The 21360-nt window shown below is 35.6% G+C and overlaps 1 protein-coding gene across 1 annotated transcript in view; it reads right to left on the bottom strand.

Annotated features, from left to right (window-relative positions):
- Positions 1 to 14305: 14305 nt before the first annotated feature.
- Positions 14306 to 21360, bottom strand: part of mtor (mechanistic target of rapamycin kinase) — a 222836-nt gene continuing 215781 nt past the window's right edge. Inside the window, exons 56-58 of the mRNA XM_084388404.1 lie at positions 15085 to 15165; positions 14818 to 14923; positions 14306 to 14723 (exon numbers count right to left, since the gene is read on the bottom strand). Coding sequence (XP_084244530.1) covers positions 14708 to 14723; positions 14818 to 14923; positions 15085 to 15165 — 203 coding nt within the window. The 3' untranslated portion in view covers positions 14306 to 14707. The remainder of the gene's footprint in view (positions 14724 to 14817; positions 14924 to 15084; positions 15166 to 21360) is intronic.

Genomic DNA, 21360 nt, shown 5'->3' with positions numbered 1-21360 from the left:
TCAAGGCAGGCAGCAATAAACAGAGTCCAATAACAATCCAGATAGGGGCAGGCAGAACAGAGTCAGAAACGTTAAACAGTCCAGGGTCAAAAACAGAAAACAAACACGGGAAAATATATCTACTGCAGTTAAAAAATATTATTGTATACAATAATTTATCTAAATAGGGTTTTCACAGATATTAGAATACTCACTCCTATACTCCAAAAAACATATAAAAGGAGACCACACTTCCAAATACTCTAGTGCTCTTTTTATAGTGTGTTTTTGAGGACTAAAATTTCATCTTTTAATATAATTTCATTATTGAATATGTATCTGTATTATTATTCTTTATTATTCTTTATTAATATTATCAGTTGTATTATCTTATGAAGTTTAAAATGCATGAGTTAGACTATAGATTGCATGGACATGTGTTTAAGGAACATATTTTAGGCACAAGGAGGGTAGCTGGGTGGATTATATATTCTGCTTAAAGGTATGTGTGCAATGCCACGTTCATTGAGCAGAGATGTTCCAATGATGATGATACTTTAAATGTGTACAGTTGGTATGCTCTTTGCAAGGAAAGGATTTTTTCAACTGATGCAAATATACCATTTGTATACCACTAATGTAACACAGAGGGATAGTGGATTGTATCATGTGTAAGCATTAGGTATACATTCCATTTTTAAACATAAGCAACATGTTTTTCTACCTTACAAGGAAGTTGAAAGTCGTTCAGTTGTGTATTTAAGCTCAATCCTTATTGTACTACAGCAGAGTGTTAAAAGCGGTATATAAATGAAGATGACAGAGAAACACGGAAACGCATAGACCTGGCATGAATATAATATCTTCTCAGAGTTTCTCTCCTGATATATAAGAATAAAGATCATTCGTAGGTAAGATTTGTTGATCTTATGCCTTACTGATTCTTGAAGTGGTAATCTACGAATGATGTGTAACACATTTACAAGTGATGAATAGTTTACACTTTAGATTAGGGGATGCAGAAAGTGTTGTAAATGATTTATTCATGCGTTTACACATCTATAACAGGTGTTGAACACTGTAGTACTGCAGTGTAAGTGCTGACTGGTGAGGGTATAGACAGCTGTCTTCTCTGAAACACATGGAGTCTAACCACTGTGCTCCTGATGTGAGCAAAACATACCAAAAAAGTGCTAACCCTTCCTTTAACAGTCCCCTAATTACTAGGTATTTACCTGGTAAATACAGTGAGGAAAATAAGTATTTGAACACCCTGCTATTTTGCAAGTTCTCCCACTTGGAAATCATGGAGGGGTCTGAAATTGTCATCGTAGGTGCATGTCCACTGTGAGAGACATAATCTAAAAAAAAAAATCCAGAAATCACAATATATGATTTTTTAACTATTTATTTGTATGATACAGCTGCAAATAAGTATTTGAACACCTGTCTATCAGCTAGAATTCTGACCCTCAAAGACCTGTTAGTCTGCCTTTAAAATGTCCACCTCCACTCCATTTATTATCCTAAATTAGATGCACCTGTTTGAGGTCGTTAGCTGCATAAAGACACCTGTCCACCCCATACAATCAGTAAGAATCCAACTACTGACATGGCCAAGACCAAAGAGCTGTCCAAAGACACTAGAGACAAAATTGTACACCTCCACAAGGCTGGAAAGGGCTACGGGGAAATTGCCAAGCAGCTTGGTGAAAAAAGGTCCACTGTTGGAGCAATCATTAAAAAATGGAAGAAGCTAAACATGACTGTCAATCTCCCTCGGACTGGGGCTCCATGCAAGATCTCACCTCGTGGGGTCTCAATGATCCTAAGAAAGGTGAGAAATCAGCCCAGAACTACACGGGAGGAGCTGGTCAATGACCTGAAAAGAGCTGGGACCACCGTTTCCAAGGTTACTGTTGGTAATACACTAAGACGTCATGGTTTGAAATCATGCATGGCACGGAAGGTTCCCCTGCTTAAACCAGCACATGTCAAGGCCCGTCTTAAGTTTGCCAATGACAATTTGGATGATCCAGAGGAGTCATGGGAGAAAGTCATGTGGTCAGATGAGACCAAAATAGAACTTTTTGGTCATAATTCCACTAAATGTGTTTGGAGGAAGAAGAATGATGAGTACCATCCCAAGAACACCATCCCTACTGTGAAGCATGGGGGTGGTAGCATCATGCTTTGGGGGTGTTTTTCTGCACATGGGACAGGGCGACTGCACTGTATTAAGGAGAGGATGACCGGGGCCATGTATAGCGAGATTTTGGGGAACAACCTCCTTCCCTCAGTTAGAGCATTGAAGATGGGTCGAGACTGGGTCTTCCAACATGACAATGACCCGAAGCACACAGCCAGGATAACCGAGGAGTGGCTCTGTAAGAAGCATATTCAAATGTATTTTTTTTCAAATGTATTTGTATAGCGCTTTTCACAATACATATTGTTTCAAAGCAGCTTTACAGAAAGTGCATTTCAGAAATGTACATAGAGAAATACAGTTAGTTAATCATGTATTGATTTAGGGCATAAACATATCGCCAGCGTCGAGTCGTCTCTTCACGGGCGTCGAGTCGTCTCGTCACGGGCGTCGAGTCGTCTCTTCACGGGCGTCCCGAGATAACAACAAAAAAGCAGATGGGAAATAATTAGCGTAGCTGCTGTTCATAATATTAATGCATTCAATCTGATTCAACTGTGGTATAAAAGGTAATTATTATGTGAATGCTTGGCTAAAGAGATGCGTCTTTAATCTAGTTTTAAACTGGGACAGCGAATCTGAGACTCGAACAATATCAGGAAGACTATTCCAGAGTTTTGGAGCTAAATGTGAAAACGCCCTCCCTCCTTTTAACAAATAAATAGTTAAAAAATCATACATTGTGATTTCTGGATTTTTTTTTTAGATTATGTCTCTCACAGTGGACATATCAAGGTTCTGGCGTGGCCTAGCCAGTCTCCAGACCTAAACCCAATAGAGAATCTTTGGAGGGAGCTCAAACTCCGTGTTTCTTAGCGACAGCCCAGAAACTTGACTGATCTAGAGAAGATCTGTGTGGAGGAGTGGGCCAAAATCCCTCCTGCAGTGTGTGCAAACCTGGTGAAAAACTACAGGAAACGTTTGACCTCTGCAATTGCAAACAAAGGCTACTGTACCAAATATTAACATTGATTTTCTCAGGTGTTCAAATACTTATTTGCAGCTGTATCATACAAATAAATAGTTAAAAAATCATACATTGTGATTTCTGGATTTTTTTTTTAGATTATGTCTCTCACAGTGGACATGCACCTACGATGACAATTTCAGACCCCTCCATGATTTCTAAGTGGGAGAACTTGCAAAATAGCAGGGTGTTCAAATACTTATTTTCCTCACTGTATATGGTAAGTTATAGTTGGTTATTGGTAATTACCACAGGTAACAAGTATGTAAATTCAGAGAAACTACAAACTAATTACTAGGTATTTACCTGGTAAATATATGGTAAGTTATAGTTGGTTATTGGTAATTACCACAGGTAACAACTATGTAAATGCAGAGAAACTACAAACTAATTTACTAAGTATTTACCTGGTAAGCATATGGTAAATTATAGTATTTTAGTGTGTAACTAGAAAAAAAAAGTTTGTTGAGACAAACTTTAAGTTGGCTTGAGAAAGCCGGACCAGAGAGTTTGGAGAAGTTTAAAGTTTGATAGATAGATTAGTTAGAAAGAAAGAATACTAAGAAAGAAAGAAGAAAGAAAGATGGATTAGTTAGAAAGAAAAATTAGTTAGAAAGAAAGAAAAGTTAGAAAGAAAGATTAGTTAGACAGATAGATCAGTTAGAAAGAAACATAGATTAGTAAGAAATAAAGAAAGATAGATAAGTTTGTTAGAAAGAAAGATAGATTAGTTAGAAAAAAAGATAGATAAGTTAGTTAGAAAGATAAATAGATTAGTTAGAAAAAAGATAGATAAGTTAGAAAAAAGGTAGATGAGTCAGTTAGAAAAAGATATATAAGTTAGTTAGAAAGAAAGATTAGTTAGAAAGATAGATAAGTTAGAAAGATAGATAGATTAGTAAGAAAGAAAGATAGATAAGTTAGTTAGAAAGATAGATAGATTAGTTAGAAAGAAAGAAAGATAGATAAGTTAGTTAGAAAGATAGACAGATTGGTTAGAAAGAAAGAAAGATAAGTTAGTTAGAAAGATAGATTAGTTAGAAATAAAGAAAGATAGATTAGTTAGTTATAAAGAAAAGATAGATTAGTTAGAAAGAAAGATAGATAAGTTAGTTAGAAAGAAAGATAGATAAGTTAGTTAGAAAGATAGATAGATTAGTTAAAAAGAAAGATAGATAAGATAGTTAGAAAGATAGATAGATTAGTTAAAAAGAAAGATAGATAGATTAGTTAAAAAGAAAGAAAGATAGATTAGTTAGTTAGAAAGATAGATTAGTAAGAAAGAAAGATAAGTTAGAAAGATAGATACATTAGTTAGAAAGAAAGAAAGATAGATAGATAAGTTAGAAAGATAGATAGATTAGTAAGAAATAAAGATAGATAAGTTAGATAGATAGATAGATAGATAGATTAGTAAGAAAGAAAGATATATAAGTTAGTTAGATAGATAGATAGATAGATAGATAGATAGATAGATAGATAGATAGATAGATAGATAGATTAGTAAGAAAGATATATAAGTTAGTAAGAAAGATAGATAGATTAGTTAAAAAGAAAGAAAGATTAGTTAAAAAGAAAGAAAGATAGATAAGTTAGAAAGATAGATAGATTATTTAAAAAGAAAGAAAGAAAGATAGATAAGTTAGTTAGAAAGATAGATAGATTAGTTAGAAAGAAAAAGAAAGCTAGATAAGGTAGTTAGAAAGATTGATTAGAAAGAAAGATAGATAAGTTTAGTTAGAAAGATTGATTAGTAAGAAAGAAAGATAGATAAGTTAGTTAGAAAGATAAGTTAGTTAGAAAGATAGATAAGTAAGAAAGAAAGAAAGAAAAGAAAGAAAGATAAGTTAGTTAGAAAGATAGATAAGTTAGTTAGAAAGATAGATTAGTTAGAAAGAAAGAAAGATAGATAAGTTAGTTAGAAAGATAGATAAGTTAGTTAGAAAGATAGATTAGTTAGAAAGAAAGAAAGAAAGATAAGTTAGTTAGAAAGATAGATAGATAAGAAAGAAAGAAAGATTAGTTAGTTAGAAAGAAAGATAGATTAGTTAGTTAGAAAGAAAGATAGATTAGTTAGTTAGAAAGAAAGATAGATTAGTTAGTTAGAAAGAAAGATAGATAAGTTAGCTAGAAAGAAAGATAGATTAGTAAGAAATAAAGAAAGGTAGATAGATAGATAGATAGATAGATAGATAGATATAGTAAGAAAGATTTATAAGTTAGTTAGAAAGATAAGTTAGTTAGAAAGATAGATAGATTAGTTAGAAAGAAAGAAAGAGATAAGTTAGTTTGCAAGTTCTCCCACTTAGAAATCATGGAGGGGTCTGAAATTGTCATCGTAGGTGCATGTCCACTGTGAGAGACATAATCAAAAAAAAAAAAAAAAATCCAGAAATCACAATGTATATTTTTTTTAAACTATTTATTTGTATGATATAGCTGCAAATAAGTATTTGAACACCTGAGAAAATCAATGTTAATATTTGGTACAGTAATATTTTTGGCCTTTGTTTGCAATTACAGAGAGGTCAAACGTTTCCTGTAGTTTTTCACCAGGTTTGCACACACTGCAGGAGGGATTTTGGCCCACTCCTCCACACAAATCTTCTCTAGATCAGTCAGGTTTCTGGGCTGTCGCTGAGAAACACGGAGTTTGAGCTCCCTCCAAAGATTCTCTATTGGGTTTAGGTCTGGAGACTGGCTAGGCCACGCCAGAACCTTGATATGCTTCTTACAGAGCCACTCCTTGGTTATCCTGGCTGTGTGCTTCGGGTCATTGTCATGTTGGAAGACCCAGCCTCGACCCATCTTAAATGCTCTAACTGAGGGAAGGAGGTTGTTCCCCAAAATTTCACAATACATGGCCCCGGTCATCCTCTCCTTAATACAGTGCAGTCGCCCTGTCCCATGTGCAGAAAAACACCCCCAAAGCATGATGCTACCACCCTCATGCTTCACAGTAGGGATGGTGTTCTTGGGATGGTACTCATCATTCTTCTTCCTCCAAACACGTTTAGTGGAATTATGACCAAAAAGTTCTATTTTGGTCTCATCTGACCACATGACTTTCTCCCATGACTCCTCTGGATCATCCAAATGGTCATTGGCAAACTTAATTAAGACGGGCCTTGACATGTGCTGATTTAAGCAGGGGAACCTTCCGTGCCATGCATGATTTCAAACCATGACGTCTTAGTGTATTACCAACAGTACCCTTGGAAACGGTGGTCCCAGCTCTTTTCAGGTCATTGCCCAGCTCCTCCCATGTAGTTCTGGGCTGATTTCTCACCTTTCTTAGGATCATTGAGACCCCACGAGGTGAGATCTTACATGGAGCCCCAGTCCGAGGGAGATTGACAGTCATGTTTAGCTTCTTCCATTTTCTAATGATTGCTCCAACAGTGGACCTTTTTTCACCAAGCTGCTTGGCAATTTCCCCTTAGCCCTTTCCAGCCTTGTGGAGGTGTACAATTTTGTCTCTAGTGTCTTTGGACAGCTCTTTGGTCTTGGCCATGTTTGTAGTTGGATTCTTACTGATTGTATGGGGTGGACAGGTGTCTTTATGCAGCTAACAACCTCAAACAGGTGCGTCTAATTTAGGATAATAAATGGAGTGGAGGTGGACATTTTAAAGGCAGACTAACAGGTCTTTGAGGGTCAGAATTCTAGCTGATAGACAGGTGTTCAAATACTTATTTGCAGCTGTATCATACAAATAAATAGTTAAAAAATCATATATTGTGATTTCTGGATTTTTTTTTTTTAGATTATGTCTCTCACAGTGGACATGCACCTACGATGACAATTTCAGACCCCTCCATGATTTCCAAGTGGGAGAACTTGCAAAATAGCAGGGTGTTCAAATACTTATTTTCCTCACTGTATCTATGCCTCTACTGAAGAGTAGAGCCTGTGCTCCAGTCCAGGAGAAGATCTAGAAACATTGATGATATGCTGCATGTTGCTTTATTTAACAGGAGGTGACTGTGTAGTTGCTGGTCCAGTGGAAGTCTCTTTATGTACAATAGTTTTTTAAGTGGTCTCAAATGAAATAAGTTCACAGTAATACTTTGCTCACATTATTTATGCATTATAAATGTCTAACAGTGTAGGGTCTTGAAGTTTTATCACACCACATGTAGCCACTTACATGTATGCTTACTTGGCATATGTAACTCTTTAGGTATTTACAACACCACTGGTCACTATATGATAAAAGTGTAAAAATTATTCATAAGAAGTTTATATTAGTTCAAGTTTGCTCGTTGTGAAAATTAATCATAAGTATAAGTTTATATTACCTAAAGTTTGCTCTGTGTGGATGTATTGTTCTGTTCCATTGATGTTCTGTGATACCTTGAAGGGAAAAGATATCACTTATTGGATCAAATCCTGTTCCCCAGTGGTCTCTGCTGAAGCCTTTGCAAGAGGCATATACCCTTCGGGTCCCAGCAAGTTTTCACCAAGGTGGTAGGACCAAGCGATCTTTTCCGCCACTTTGCATAACCTTGTTTATTCGTGTAGCCTGCCCTCCAGATAATAAATATGCACTTGCTTTGCAATTCATCCATTGGGTTATCATGCAATCAAACTAATCAAGAGTTCTAGACTTTGACCGGTTCTACTTATTTGCTTTCATGTTGCTGTTCTCATGATTGCTGTATGAGATATTTATAGACAACTATGCCTAGGGTCTTAAAGTTCTATCACACTATATGTAGTCACTTACAGTGGGTACGGAAAGTATTCAGACCCCCTTACATTTTTCACTCTTTGTTATATTGCAGCCATTTGCTAAAATCATTTAAGTTCTTTTTTCCCCCTCATTATTGTACACACAGCACCCCATTTTGACAGAAAAACACAGAATTGTTAAAAAATTTGCACATTTATTAAAAAAGAAAAACTGAAATATCACATGGTCCCAGGGCCGGACTGGGACACAATTTCAGGCCGGGAAATCCTATACCCACCCAGGCCATCCTATGCACCCAAATAAAATTTAGAAACACGGACAACCCTATTTTTTCCTAAATTACATTTATTGGTCTAAATCCTTAGGCTGGGGCCGTGTAAAATAATTAAAGGCTTTCTCTTGAACGGTATCCTCACTTCCTTTTTCCTTTTCTTCATTTGCCCTAATATCTCTGTCTCTCCCTTCCACCAGTACCTGAAGAAGAGACAGGTACAAGAATAATACGCACACTTCATATATACATACATACATATACGTATGTATGTATATATAAAGTGTGCGTATTTTTCTAGTACCTGTCTCTTCTTCACCTGTCACTTGTTCTGGCCTCATGTTACAAACAGAACTGTCTCCACCTTGGTGTAAAACAACCACCTTATTGTAATTTGTTTGCCCAGAATCGACATTTATTTTAGTAAAAAATCTATGTCTAAAACAAAATGTTGTTTTTATCTTAAAATTACTTAAATATCCAACATTTAGCAACACTATACTTCATACAATATGTTAAAAAATAATAATCTTATTTTCCTTCTACATGTCATCTCACTCCCTGGCTGAATGTGTGATCATTGCACCACAGCTAGTGCTAGGTTGACTGTCTCCACCTTCATTTGATTAAAAAAAAAAAAAAAGGAAAGGAAAAAAGTTTTAAACCTCACAAATGGCCTGACATAATTTTCTAAATTGTGTAATAAAATTATATTGCATTATTTTTTGTTAATAAATGTTAATATTTGTCTGCTAAATTACTAATGTAACTTTACACTACTAAATATTAATCTCCTTTAGCATACAGTATTTTGAGTGACGATAGTAATAGGGGCGCTATACCACTTACATTTGCTAGCATTTTTAACGAAGAAAAAAAGTACAGTATTTACAGATGAAACTGAAGCCCTGAACAGGTCATTCATTTTGCAACATTTTGATGCTCTGAGTGCTTTCTTTTTCGTTGTCCTTTCCCTCTCTGCTACACCTTGCCGTTTTCTCTCCATCATCGGGTGCTGCTCGCATTTTCTGTTTAACTGAGGCTTAAAGTCGAATCGTAGCCTTGCCAGTTAAGACTAACAGATTCATGATTTTATTTTATTATAATAATTTTATTGAATGACAAATTCGAAAATGTGTGTATATATATATATATATATATATATATATATATATATATATATATATATAAATATAGCTGCGAGCAGCGATTGCGGGCCCAAGCCGGTGGCACCGCCACCCTGGTGCCTTTAGTTACACTAAAGCCACCGGGGTGGCGGTGTCACCGGCTTGGGCCCTCCATCGCTGCTGGCAGCTATATATATATATATATATATATATATAATAAATGTAACAAAAAAAAATTATAAACCACTTAAGAGGAGTGGGTAAAAATACAGAGGCTGATTTTGCAAAGAAATCCACATTCAAACCAAAATATCTGACTTCCTGTTGGTCAGAGCTAATGACTGTAAATGAGAAAGTTGTCCGGCTCGATGAGACCAATATACGTACTGATTTTTGTGACTGTACATAAAATTAACCCCTTCACTTTTGTCAAAAGCATTTAGAAAGTGACACACTTCCTGCTGCCAGTTGGTGGCGCTATAACTTTGACTCACAATAGTTACATACATGTGATCGGCCTCTTACCACGAACACACTGCTGAAGTTTCATCAAGATCAGTTAATGTATGCAGAAGTTATAACACTTCGTTTTTATCTTTTCTCGCCATGAATTAGTTTCCTCGCCACGGCCAAACCGTTCGAAATATCAACAATCCGTCCACAGTTTAGCATCCTCAATGTCTTGACTTCATGCTGACCGAGTTTGGTGGGGATTGGATGAATTCTCTAGGAGGAGTACTTCGCATTCCACAGCAAGCGTTTTCCAAACAACCCATAATAGCCGACTTCCTGTTGGGCTGGCGTAAAACTTGACCGGGGGAAAGTTGTTCAGCCCGATGAGATCTATATGTGTACCGAGTTTCATATTAATTAATGCAAGCGTGTTTGATCTATGGACCAAGTTTTGGGACCCCGTTCAAGGGGGCGCTGTTGAGCCCCCCTGCCACGCCCGGGTACCAGCTTCAGCCCGTCCCTGATGGCAGGGGGTTCTGACTTGTGTGCAAAGTTTCAAGAGTTTTTGAGCACGTTAAGGACCCCAAAAGCCCCTGATACCTTGATTAACAATATAAAAGCAATAGTCAAACCCCCCCCCCCCCCCTCCCCTCACACACACAGAGACACAGAGAGAGGGAGAGAAAATTCTTCAGAAAATCCACATTAAAACCAAAATATCTCTCTTCCTGTTGGTCAAAGATAGTTAGATAATAAGAAAGTTGTCCGTCTTGATGAGAACAATACACATACCAAGTTTTGTTGCTGTTGATAAAACTAACCCCCCCACTTATGACTAAAGGTGGCGCTACTGAGCCCCTCACCACGCCCGTTTCTGAAACTTTGCACGTCTACGGGCTAATAAATGTGATGTGTCTGTCGAGTTTCTTCCAATTTCAAGTATGTTAAGAGTCTCAAAAGCATCAAAAAAGAATATTAAAGTTTGAAGCGTTGCCATGGCAACAGTATTAAAGATAAAAAATCCTTTCACAGGTCTACATCTGCCGTGTGTTTACATTATACACAAAGTTTGAAGCAAATCGGGTAAAAATAAGAGTGATTTCAAAGCATTTTGAAAGGGACACACTTCCTGCTGCCAGTTGGTGGCGCTATAACTTTGACTCACAATAGTCACATCCATGTGATCGGCCTCTTACAACGAACACACTGCTGAAGTTTAATCAAGATCAGTTAATGTATGCAGAAGTTATAACACACTTCCTGTTTCCATTATTCGCCATAAATTCGTTTCCTCGTCACGGCCAAACCGTTCGAGATATCAAAAATCTGTTCGCAAGAATTCATCCTCAATGTCTTGACTTCATTCACACCGAGTTTGGTGGCGATCGGATGAATTCCCTAGGAGGAGTATTTCACATTCCATTGTATGCATTTTCCAAACAACGTATAATAACCGACTTCCTGTTGGGCTTTTGTAAAACTTAGAAAGTTGTTCGGCCCGATGAGATCTATACAGTATGTGTACTGAGTTTCATATTACATGCAAGCGTGTTTGATTTATAGACCAAGTTTTCGGACACCATTCCAGGGGGCGCTGTCGAGTCCCCCTGCCACGCCCGGGTACCAGCTTCAGTCCGGCCCTGATGGCTGCGGGTTCTGACGTGTGTGCAAAATTTCAAGAGTTTTTGAGCATGTTAAGGGCCCCAAAAGTGGCAAAAAGGCAAAAAAATAAATAATGAAAAAATAAAAATATATATATATCCTTCCGGAAACAATAGGGCCTTCGCCCTTTCAGGGCTTGGGCCCTAATGAAGAAAAAAAAAAAAAGAAAAAAAAAATCCTTACGAAAACAATAGGGCCTCCGCCCTTTCAGGGCTTGGGCCCTAATAAAAAACGCTGGCTGGCAGCAGGCCAAATTAGTCGCCAGGCCACCGCGAATTCTCCCGGTGCTCCCGATGGCCAGTCCGGGCCTGCATGGTCCTAAGTATTCAGACCCTTTGCTCAGTATTTAGTAGAAGCACCATTTTGATCTAATACAGCCATGAGTCTTTTTGGGAAAGATGCAATAAGTTTTTTACACCTGGATTTGGGTATCCTCTGCAATTCCTCCTTGCAGATCCTCTCCAGTTCTGTCAGGTTGGATGGTAAACGTTGGTGGACAGCCATTTTCAGGTCTCTCCAGAGATGCTCAATTGGGTTTAAGTCAGGGCTCTGGCTGGGCCATTCAAGAACAGTCACGGAGTTGTTGTGAAGCCACTCCTTCGTTATTTTAGCTGTGTGCTTAGGGTCATTGTCTTGTTGGAAGGTGAACCTTCGGCCCAGTCTGAGGTCCAGAGCACTCTGGAGAAGGTTTTCGTCCAGGATATCCCTGTACTTGGCCGCATTCATCTTTCCCTCGATTGCAACCAGTCGTCCTGTCCCTGCAGCTGAAAAACACCCCCACAGCATGATGCTGCCACCACCATGCTTCACTGTTGAGACAGTATTGGACAGGTGATGAGCAGTGCCTGGTTTTCTCCACACATACCGCTTAGAATTGAGGCCAAAAAGTTCTATCTTGGTCTCATCAGACCAGAGAATCTTATTTATCACCATCTTGGAGTCCTTCAGGTGTGCTTTCATGTGTCTTGCACTGAGGAGAGGCTTCCGTCGGGCCACTCTGCCATAAAGCCCCGACTGGTGGATGGCTGCAGTGATGGTTGACTTACTACAACTTTCTCCCATCTCCCGACTGCATCTCTGCAAGCTCTAGGAAGGGTTCTGGTCGTCCCAAACGTCTTCCATTTAAGGATTATGGAGGCCACTGTGCTCTTAGGAACCTTAAGTGCAGCAGAAATTTTTTTGTAACCTTGGCCAGATCTGTGCCTTGCCACAATTCTGTCTCTGAGCTCTTCAGGCAGTTCCTTTGACCTCATGATTCTCATTTGCTCTGACATGCACTGTGAGCTGTAAGGTCTTACTGTATATAGACAGGTGTGTGGCTTTCCTAATCAAGTCCAATCAGTATAATCAAACACAGCTGGACTCAAATGAAGGTGTAGAACCATCTCAAGGATGATCAGAAGAAATGGACAGCACCTGAGTTAAATATATGAGTGTCACAGCAAAGGGTCTGAATACTTAGGACCATGTGATATTTCAGGTTTTTTTTTTTTAATAAATGTGCAAAAATGTCAACAATTCTGTGTTTTTCTGTCAATAATGGGGTGCTGTGTGTACAGTGAGGAAAAAAAAAATAACTTTAATTTTAGCAAATGGCTGCAATATAACAAAGTGTGAAAAATTGAAGGGGGTCTGAATACTTTCCGTACCCACTGTACATGTATGCTTACTTGGCCCATGTAACTCTTTAGGTATCTACAACACCACTGGTCACTATATGATAAAAGTGTGAAAATTAATAGTAAAATGAAGTTTATATAAGTTCAAGTTTGCTCTGTGTGGATGTATTGTTCTGTTCCAATGATGTTCTGTGACCCAATCTCGGTAACACTTTATAATAACGTTCAGTTGTAAGTCATTTATAAGTGGTTAGTTAATGATGAACTAATAATTTACAAAACATTCATAAATGATTAGCAAGTGATATACTAACATTTTATGTATGTTTTGTAAATTCCGTTACAAGTCATTTACAAGTGATTAGTAAATGATTAACTAATAATTTATGAAACATGACTATGCATTCAAAAATGATTAATAAGTGATATGATCATTATTTTATGTATGTTTTGTAGATTCAGTTATAAGTCATTTACATTTGATTAGTTAATGATTAACTAATAATTTACAAAACATGACTATGCGTTTCATAAATGTTTAATAAATTGTTATTTTTTTTAATGTTTTGCTCACATCAGGTGCACAGTGGTTAAAGACAGCTGTCTATACCCTCACCAGTCAGCACTTCCACTGCAGCACACACTACAGTGTTCAACACCTGTTATAGATGTGTAAATGCATGAATAAATCATTTACAACACTTTCTGCATCCCCTAATCTAAAGTGTAAACTAATCATCACTTGTAAATGTGTTACACATCATTCATAGATAACATTCGTTGATCTTATGCCTTATTGGTTCTTGACGCGGTAATCTACAAATGATGTGTAATACATTTACAAGTGATGAATAGTTTACACTTTAGATTAGGGGATGCAGAAAGTGTTGTAAATGATTTATTCATGCGTTTACACATCATTGTGTTGAACACTATTACTTACCTGTTACAAATTATCTGTACGTGTGTACAATGTATTTACAACACTTTCTGCACCCTCTAATTGCTATATAGGCAAAAAAAACCCATAATTTATTAAACATTTATGAAACGCATATTCATGTTTTGTAAATAATTAGTTAATCATTAACTAATCACTTGTAAATGACTTGTAACGGAATTTACAAAACATAAAATGTTAGTATATCACTTGCTAATCTTTTATGAATGTTTTGAAAATGAATAGTTCATCATTAACTAACCACTTATAAATGACTTACAACTGAACGTTATTATAAAGTGTTACCCATTTGGTTAATATCAAGCGTATCTTAACTATTGCTACTGAAACACTGACATAAACATTGCTAATGGAGGAGACATTGAGTAATATAAGATTGTATTGTCATCATTTAATATTCAGGTCATCATTTACACATTTTTATTGTAAAGAACATTTAACTGTCATGAAGATAAAATAGGTTTCATTTTCTATATGAAACAGTCTTAATTTTCTTTAATTCTTTATTTTTTGGTGATATTTGTCCCTGTACAAATTGTACAAATCATTTCAAATAAAATAAAACACTGACAATGTGATAGTCATATTACAAAATCTCCACCAAGATTAATTCTTCAGATTTTTCAGGGGTTTGCTTAGAAGAGTGACTGCTTCATTTTTTTTCCCAAATCAATGTCAATTATCAAAGTCTGTGCTTGCATCACTATCCAAGGTGAATTTAACAGAAAAAGAAAGAAAAAGAAAGCAGTGGCAATATGAAGCTCTACCAAAAAGGGCACCTAAAGAGAATAAGAGAGAGAAAAAAAAACATACATTTAAATATCGGTTTTACACTTCGTACAATCTCTTAAGCAAGACAATAAAAACACATACCATCCAATGTAACACTGGCACAGGTTTTCATGCGAAGTAGCTTGTTTGATGAGCAGCTCCACTTGAGTAGGTACGTCCAGGGTCTCATCATGGGAAAAGTCTCGTCCTAGAAGTAAAAAACATTCACATGAATCCATTAATATTTGTTTTACTAGCTATTGATGTTTGATAATGTACCGTATGTTAGTGCTAGAATCGTGAAGTCACTTAGAAATGTGTGCTCAGTCTTCTGTGGTCTAAAAGAGAAAAGGCCAGAGTTTTGCTTACCAGTTAGCTTGTCCCGCACCCTGTTGATAATTTGGATGGCTTTCTTGTTCAAGGCTTCAGGTTGCACAAGGCCATCTCCAACTGAAGGAATAAAAAATGAAGCAACAATGTCAATGACAAACACACAGCCTGAAATCTGATTCTTTGTATGAATACAGTAAGCATTTTTATTTTATTTTATGAATTTCTTTGAATGAATACGCCAGAGTAAGCAGATTCTTTCTTTTCTTTTCTTTTCTTTTCTTTTCTTTTCTTTTAAGACTTTATTATTATAAGCGAACATACTGATCTACTATTTCAATTCAAAATTATTATTAGTTGTGCTAGCAGAGCAAGCATATCATATAAGTGTTTCTCGTATTTTAGATAATTACACATGAAACAGGTGTGCATTTCTACTTATTTATACTACGGGGCTGTTCAATGCTTGATTCTGATTGATTGACAAATGTTCCAAGGTGTGCAATTATTTCCAGGGTAACGCACGGCAAAATTAGAAAGCATAAACTCTTTCTCCCGCTCTCTCTCTCTCACTCAAACGCACACACATACAGTACGGACACACAATCGCACAGTAACGTGTTGTAAGTGCTGTTTTGAAGATTTTATCAGTAAAATTGTTTAAAAGCTAGCCTACATGACATTTCTCACAAGCGAGGTAATAACGGCGTTTCTTAGAGCAGATGAACTTACAGTTTCGCTAGCCTATTGGTCACTTTTCGTCAATTATTCCTTACATAATTGAATCCTATTTTCCTTGCCATACAATAAAAATGTAAGGAATTTCTCTGCATGGCAGCATTAAGAGTAGTGGCTTAGTTTTCTAATACATAGATTAGTATATTTTGTCAATATGATGACCATATTATTTAATATTTCTCACAAATACATTTATATAAAATGTTTAAAATTCATATAAAAAATTCAATAAGGCGATGCATTTGAATAGGTCATGCACATACTTTGTTGTTCGTTATCTGTCCTTTTTTACTTTACAGAAAATTGCACAGGACATGCACAAAAAAAGATATTGTGTACATGTATTAAAGGAACACGCCGACCTTTTGGGACTTTAGCTTATTCACCGTATCCCCCAGAGTTAGATAAGTCCATACATACCCTTTTCATCTCTGCGCGTGCCATAACTCTGCCTGACGCACCCACCACTAGCCTAGCTTAGCATAAAGAATGGAGGTAAACGGCTCTAGCTAGCATACTGCTCCCAATAAGTGACAAAATAACGCCAACATTTTCCTATTTACATGTTGCAATTTGTATAGTCACAGCGTGTACAAATAACAAGGTAACATGAGACCGAGCCATCTTCTAAATCCATACTGGGAACTATATTCTCAGAAGGTGAAGCACTGCTACTTCTGCGGAGTGATTTACTCCAACTCTGCTCCTCACCACAGGGCTTCTCAGGTGCTGAGAATATAGTTCCCAGTATGTATACGGTTAGAAGATGACTGTGTCTCATGTAACCTTGTTATTTGTATACGCTGTCACTATACAAATCGCAACATGTAAATAGGAAAATGTAGGCGTTATTTTGTCACTTATTGGGAGAAGTATGCTAGCTAGAGCCGTTTACCTCCAGTCTTTGTGCTAAGCTAGGCTAGCGGTGGGTGCGTCAGGCAGAGTTATGGCACGCGCAGAGATGAAAAGGGTATGTATGGACTTATCTAACTCTGGGGGATACGGTGAATAAGCTAAAGTCCCAAAAAGTCAGCATGTTCCTTTAAGTCAAGCACTTTTTATGAATTCCTTTATTTTAGTTAAATTGTAAGCATGTTGTATTATTAATTCCCTTGATTTAATTAAAGCAAACCAAAGGAAAAAATTAAAACAAGGGATCTAATAAAATACCATAAAAAACAAGGGATCTAAAATTAAAGAACAAATTAATAAAATGTTGTCATGTTTGAACTTAAACGAAAGACTAATTAATAAAACATGCTTGTAAGTTCATATCATGTTTCTGCGTATCATGTGCTGGGCTTTGTGAATTACACAAAAGTATAATAATTACTAAACTATTTAACTAGGGGTTCAAGCGCAATGCGCAGAAATTTCAGCAACTGAAATGGCCGCCACAGCAATTAAAAACGTGAAATCACTCATAACTCCGAGACCATTGGTCGTAGATGGAATTGGAATCCTTGGCTCAAGACAAATAATAAATGTCCGATTTCATTTCTGCCATGGAATTTTTTCAGCCATTTTGGATTTTGACCAAAAGCTACTTTTACGAACTAGTCCTAGGTTTTTAGCCCAATCGGAACCAAACCATATGCTCTTGAGTCTAAAAATCTATAATTATCAATAAACAGTTAAAAATTTCGATTCACGTTTGCAACAGGACACCAAGATGTTTTAAGTGGGCGGGGTTACATTTACTAAAATGGTTATAAAAATGGTACACATATGTAAGAGCTCAATCTGAGGTCACAACAAAAAATATAATGATTGTGGAGTTTAGCCTCTTGGTGGCGCTATAACATAAAAAACAAGAAAATTGCTATAACCATGGGCCTAGACCCCAAAAGCATTGATGTCATAAAGAACTCGTTGCTTGAACCCAGATAATTGCTGCTCGCAGCTATATTTATTTTAATGATAAGACTTTCATTCATATTTGAAAAACATTTGAAGATATTTAATTATATTTCTTATTTTTATTTTAATTTGACCAAGATTTAAACCTGTTCACACTGGTGATTTAACCCACTGCCTTTCAACTATAAATTCACTTTCTCTAATAATAAAATAGACACATCGCAATACAAGTCACAATTAAATACATTGTAATGTTTCAGTGACAATATCATAATTGGACATATATAAACTGCATAGAGAGAAATAGAAACTGGGCCAGAGAGATTCAGCATGTCCGTGCGAGTGAGAGAATCTGCGGATTCTGTATAAATATCTCTTGAGCAGGGGCAGAAAAGAGTATCAGTAGTTTGTGAGACGTTAAATTGAAATGTTATGAAATGTTAAAGGTTTGTTTAACTATACTTATGTACTTAAACCAACAGTAAACATTAGCTATCCTATTATGCCTGTTGTGTTGCTAAATTTCTTAGTTGCTAATCATTTTACAATTAAGTTCTTATAATTTTGAATTTGTGCTGATGAATTGCATTTCGTGAGGAGTTGGAAGAAATGTTGAAGAAAAATAACACAATTTTGAAGATTAACGTTCATATTGTGATTTTAAGAATGATAAATGCATGTTGATGTCACATAGCAATGTGTAAAATATTTTTTCACAAGTGGTTATAGCTTATTTATCAAATATTGTTAAATGATTTGTATACAATTAATTGAAATAATTTTATTACGAGTATAGTAAATTTTATTACTCTATAATATTTTGTATAGGGTTAACACTTTACTTGAAGGGGTGTGCAATAAGACTGACATGACACCTTCATAATCATGACATGGCAGATGTCATAAATATGAAGGAGGTCTTATGCATGTTTATGACAACTGCCATTAAGTGTCATTCGCTCAATTATGACATTTTTAATGCAAATTGACATTGTTTGAGATGTCTTTGTTATGACAACTTGACATAAACCAATACATCATAACCAGTCAGTGTCTTTGTCATGACAACTTGACATTACCAAGACAACATAAATTGTCATAAACATGACATAGCAGATGAATTATCAAACTTCAGAAACCACTTAGCTTTATGGGTTAGCATTTCATTAAACTGTCAGGTGGTTACTTTTGACATTGGCTGTCATGAAGCCATTATAACTGTGTCATGAATGTTTTTCTTGACCTCAAGTACAGTGGTACAAATTTAATTTGTCATTAAAATGTTATAATGGCTTCATGACAGCCAATGTCAAAATCAACCACATGACAGTTTAATGAAATGTTAACCCCTAAAGCCTAAGTGGTTTCTTAAGTTTGATAATTAATCTGCTATGTCATGTTTAGGACATATTTATGACAGGTTGTGTTGTCTTAGTAATGTCAAGTTGCCATAACAAAGACATCTCACACAATGTCATATTTGCATTAAAAATGTCATAATTGAGCGAATGACACTTAATGACAGTTGTCATAAACATGCATAAGACCTCCTTGCTATTTATGACATGTGTCATGTCATGATTATGACGGTGTCATGTCAGTCTTATGCACACCCCTTCAAGTAAAGTGTTACCCTAGAAATATTAGATAATATGCGTGTTAATGTTTACTAATGAATTTATTCAACATTACATGTTGATTGATTAACAGATCATAATTTAATGTACAGTCAAACCAAAAATTATTCAGACACCTGATATAATTTTTGATATTTGTTTACTAGTGGGTGCAGGACACTATAGTTCATTTATGTAAGTGAGGCTAGCAAAATAAAGTAAACTGTGACATATTATACCCACAAATTCTTCATACAGTGGACTACCAGTAAAATTAATACAAATTTAAAACCAAAAATTATTCAGACACTTTGACCTGACCATGTTTTGCTTAAGTGTTTTTTCTTTAATTGCTAATGTGACCTTTTTTTACACCACAGACTGAACAAGATTAAGCATTGCTTGGTAATTGTTTGACCTAAATTGGTATTATCTAATTGTGTACTTAAATTAAACAGCTGACAGATATTCAACATAATTCATTTGTGAGACAGTCTAACAGAAGGATGGCCGAAACCACTGAAATATCATCTGATTGGAGTTCTTGTCATATTTTATTACCATTTTCTAAACTATAGCAAATAAACTGTGATAATGTGATAAATGTTGAAGGTGTCTGAATACATTTTGGTTTGACTGTAAATTAAAATGCTTTCAAATGCCATTAAACTTCAGTTCATATTACCAAATGCACTTTTTTTAGATTTACAAAAGTACAAATGCAAAAAGGTGCTTGGTAGCTATGAGTGATCCAGATGTTCAACATAAAATTGAACAATATAAGAATGACTGGTCCCACTTTAAATTAGGAGTCTTTAACGACCGTGTACTTATGTCAAAAAAACACTGTACAGGGTCAGTTTGATTACTTTAGGGGAAAATGGTTCAAACTGTTTATATTACATTGTTTTAATAAATGAACAAGTATTTTATTGAAAAATGTATTTGTGTTGAGGCAGTAAAAACATGTTACAATTATGTGGTGTTGTTATGTCTTTAGAATGCATTAAGCTAAACTTAACTAACCAGTAGCTAAAAGTCCAATGCCCTTACAGGTACTAAATGATTAATAGTTATAAACATCTACAAATAATGAATAGTTTAAACTTTAGATTGGGTATTGCAAAAACAGGACCAAATAATTCATAAATGATTTGTAAAAAAAAAAAAAAATACACACCACAACAAACGAAGACTGGATGTATGACCTTTTCAGACTGTTATGAGTTATTGAATAATATGGTTTATTTCAGGTGCAAAAAAACCTGAACCTTTTTTTTTCTTTCAGAAAGCTTATTTCATTTCATTTTGATAATATTTTTTCTTTTGGAGATTTTTGTTATTTTTTCTTTTATTTACCTTTAAATTTCTAAATTTGATCCAATAAATAATAAATAAATATTAGTAATTTAGTAATTTAAGCACATTCCTCAACTTAAATTCAAAATAACTCAATTTTACAACAATTTAATGCATAAACCTTTTAATTCAGCTCAAAATATCTTACATTGGATGTCTTTGCCAACCTCTTGTGGAAAAATATAAAAAATATATAACATGATATTTCATGACTCTTGCCACTAGATGGCATTATAGCTCTATTTGGAGCAAATGAGCTGTTCCGCTGGGTCCTAAAATCGGTTTACTTCAGTAGGCATTCAGATACACATGTAAACATAAAAAAAAAAAAAAGTGGGTAAAGTTGTAGCATTTTTAGTTAGAATTTTGAACATTTTTGGGGTTTTCTATGTGTACTGAAGCATTCCTCACATTCCATTCATTCCTATGGGGGTCAAATTGACCCGCAAGGGAAGGATTTGTTACTTTTATTAATTTTAACCACAAAACTCCTCGAAATCTTTTTTTGTGTGTATTCGTGGTTCACGTGCGACAAAAGTCCTGGGGTCTTGGACACTCAATATGACACTGTATGAACACTCAATAAAAAAAATAAAAAAAAAATAAAAAAAAAGATTCCGGATCAAAATGCCCCGAGGGAAGAATGAGGGTTAATCATTGTAAATAGTAATCACATATCAAAAATCATTTGTAGACTTTTTAAAAGTGCATGATCATATGAAATGAAAGTTTAATGAAATAT

The sequence above is a fragment of the Rutilus rutilus genome (assembly GCF_951802725.1).
Source record: "Rutilus rutilus genome assembly, chromosome: 19".
In the NCBI taxonomy this organism is placed as follows: domain Eukaryota; kingdom Metazoa; phylum Chordata; class Actinopteri; order Cypriniformes; family Leuciscidae; genus Rutilus; species Rutilus rutilus.
This window is presented reverse-complemented; position numbering and strand designations above follow the sequence as displayed.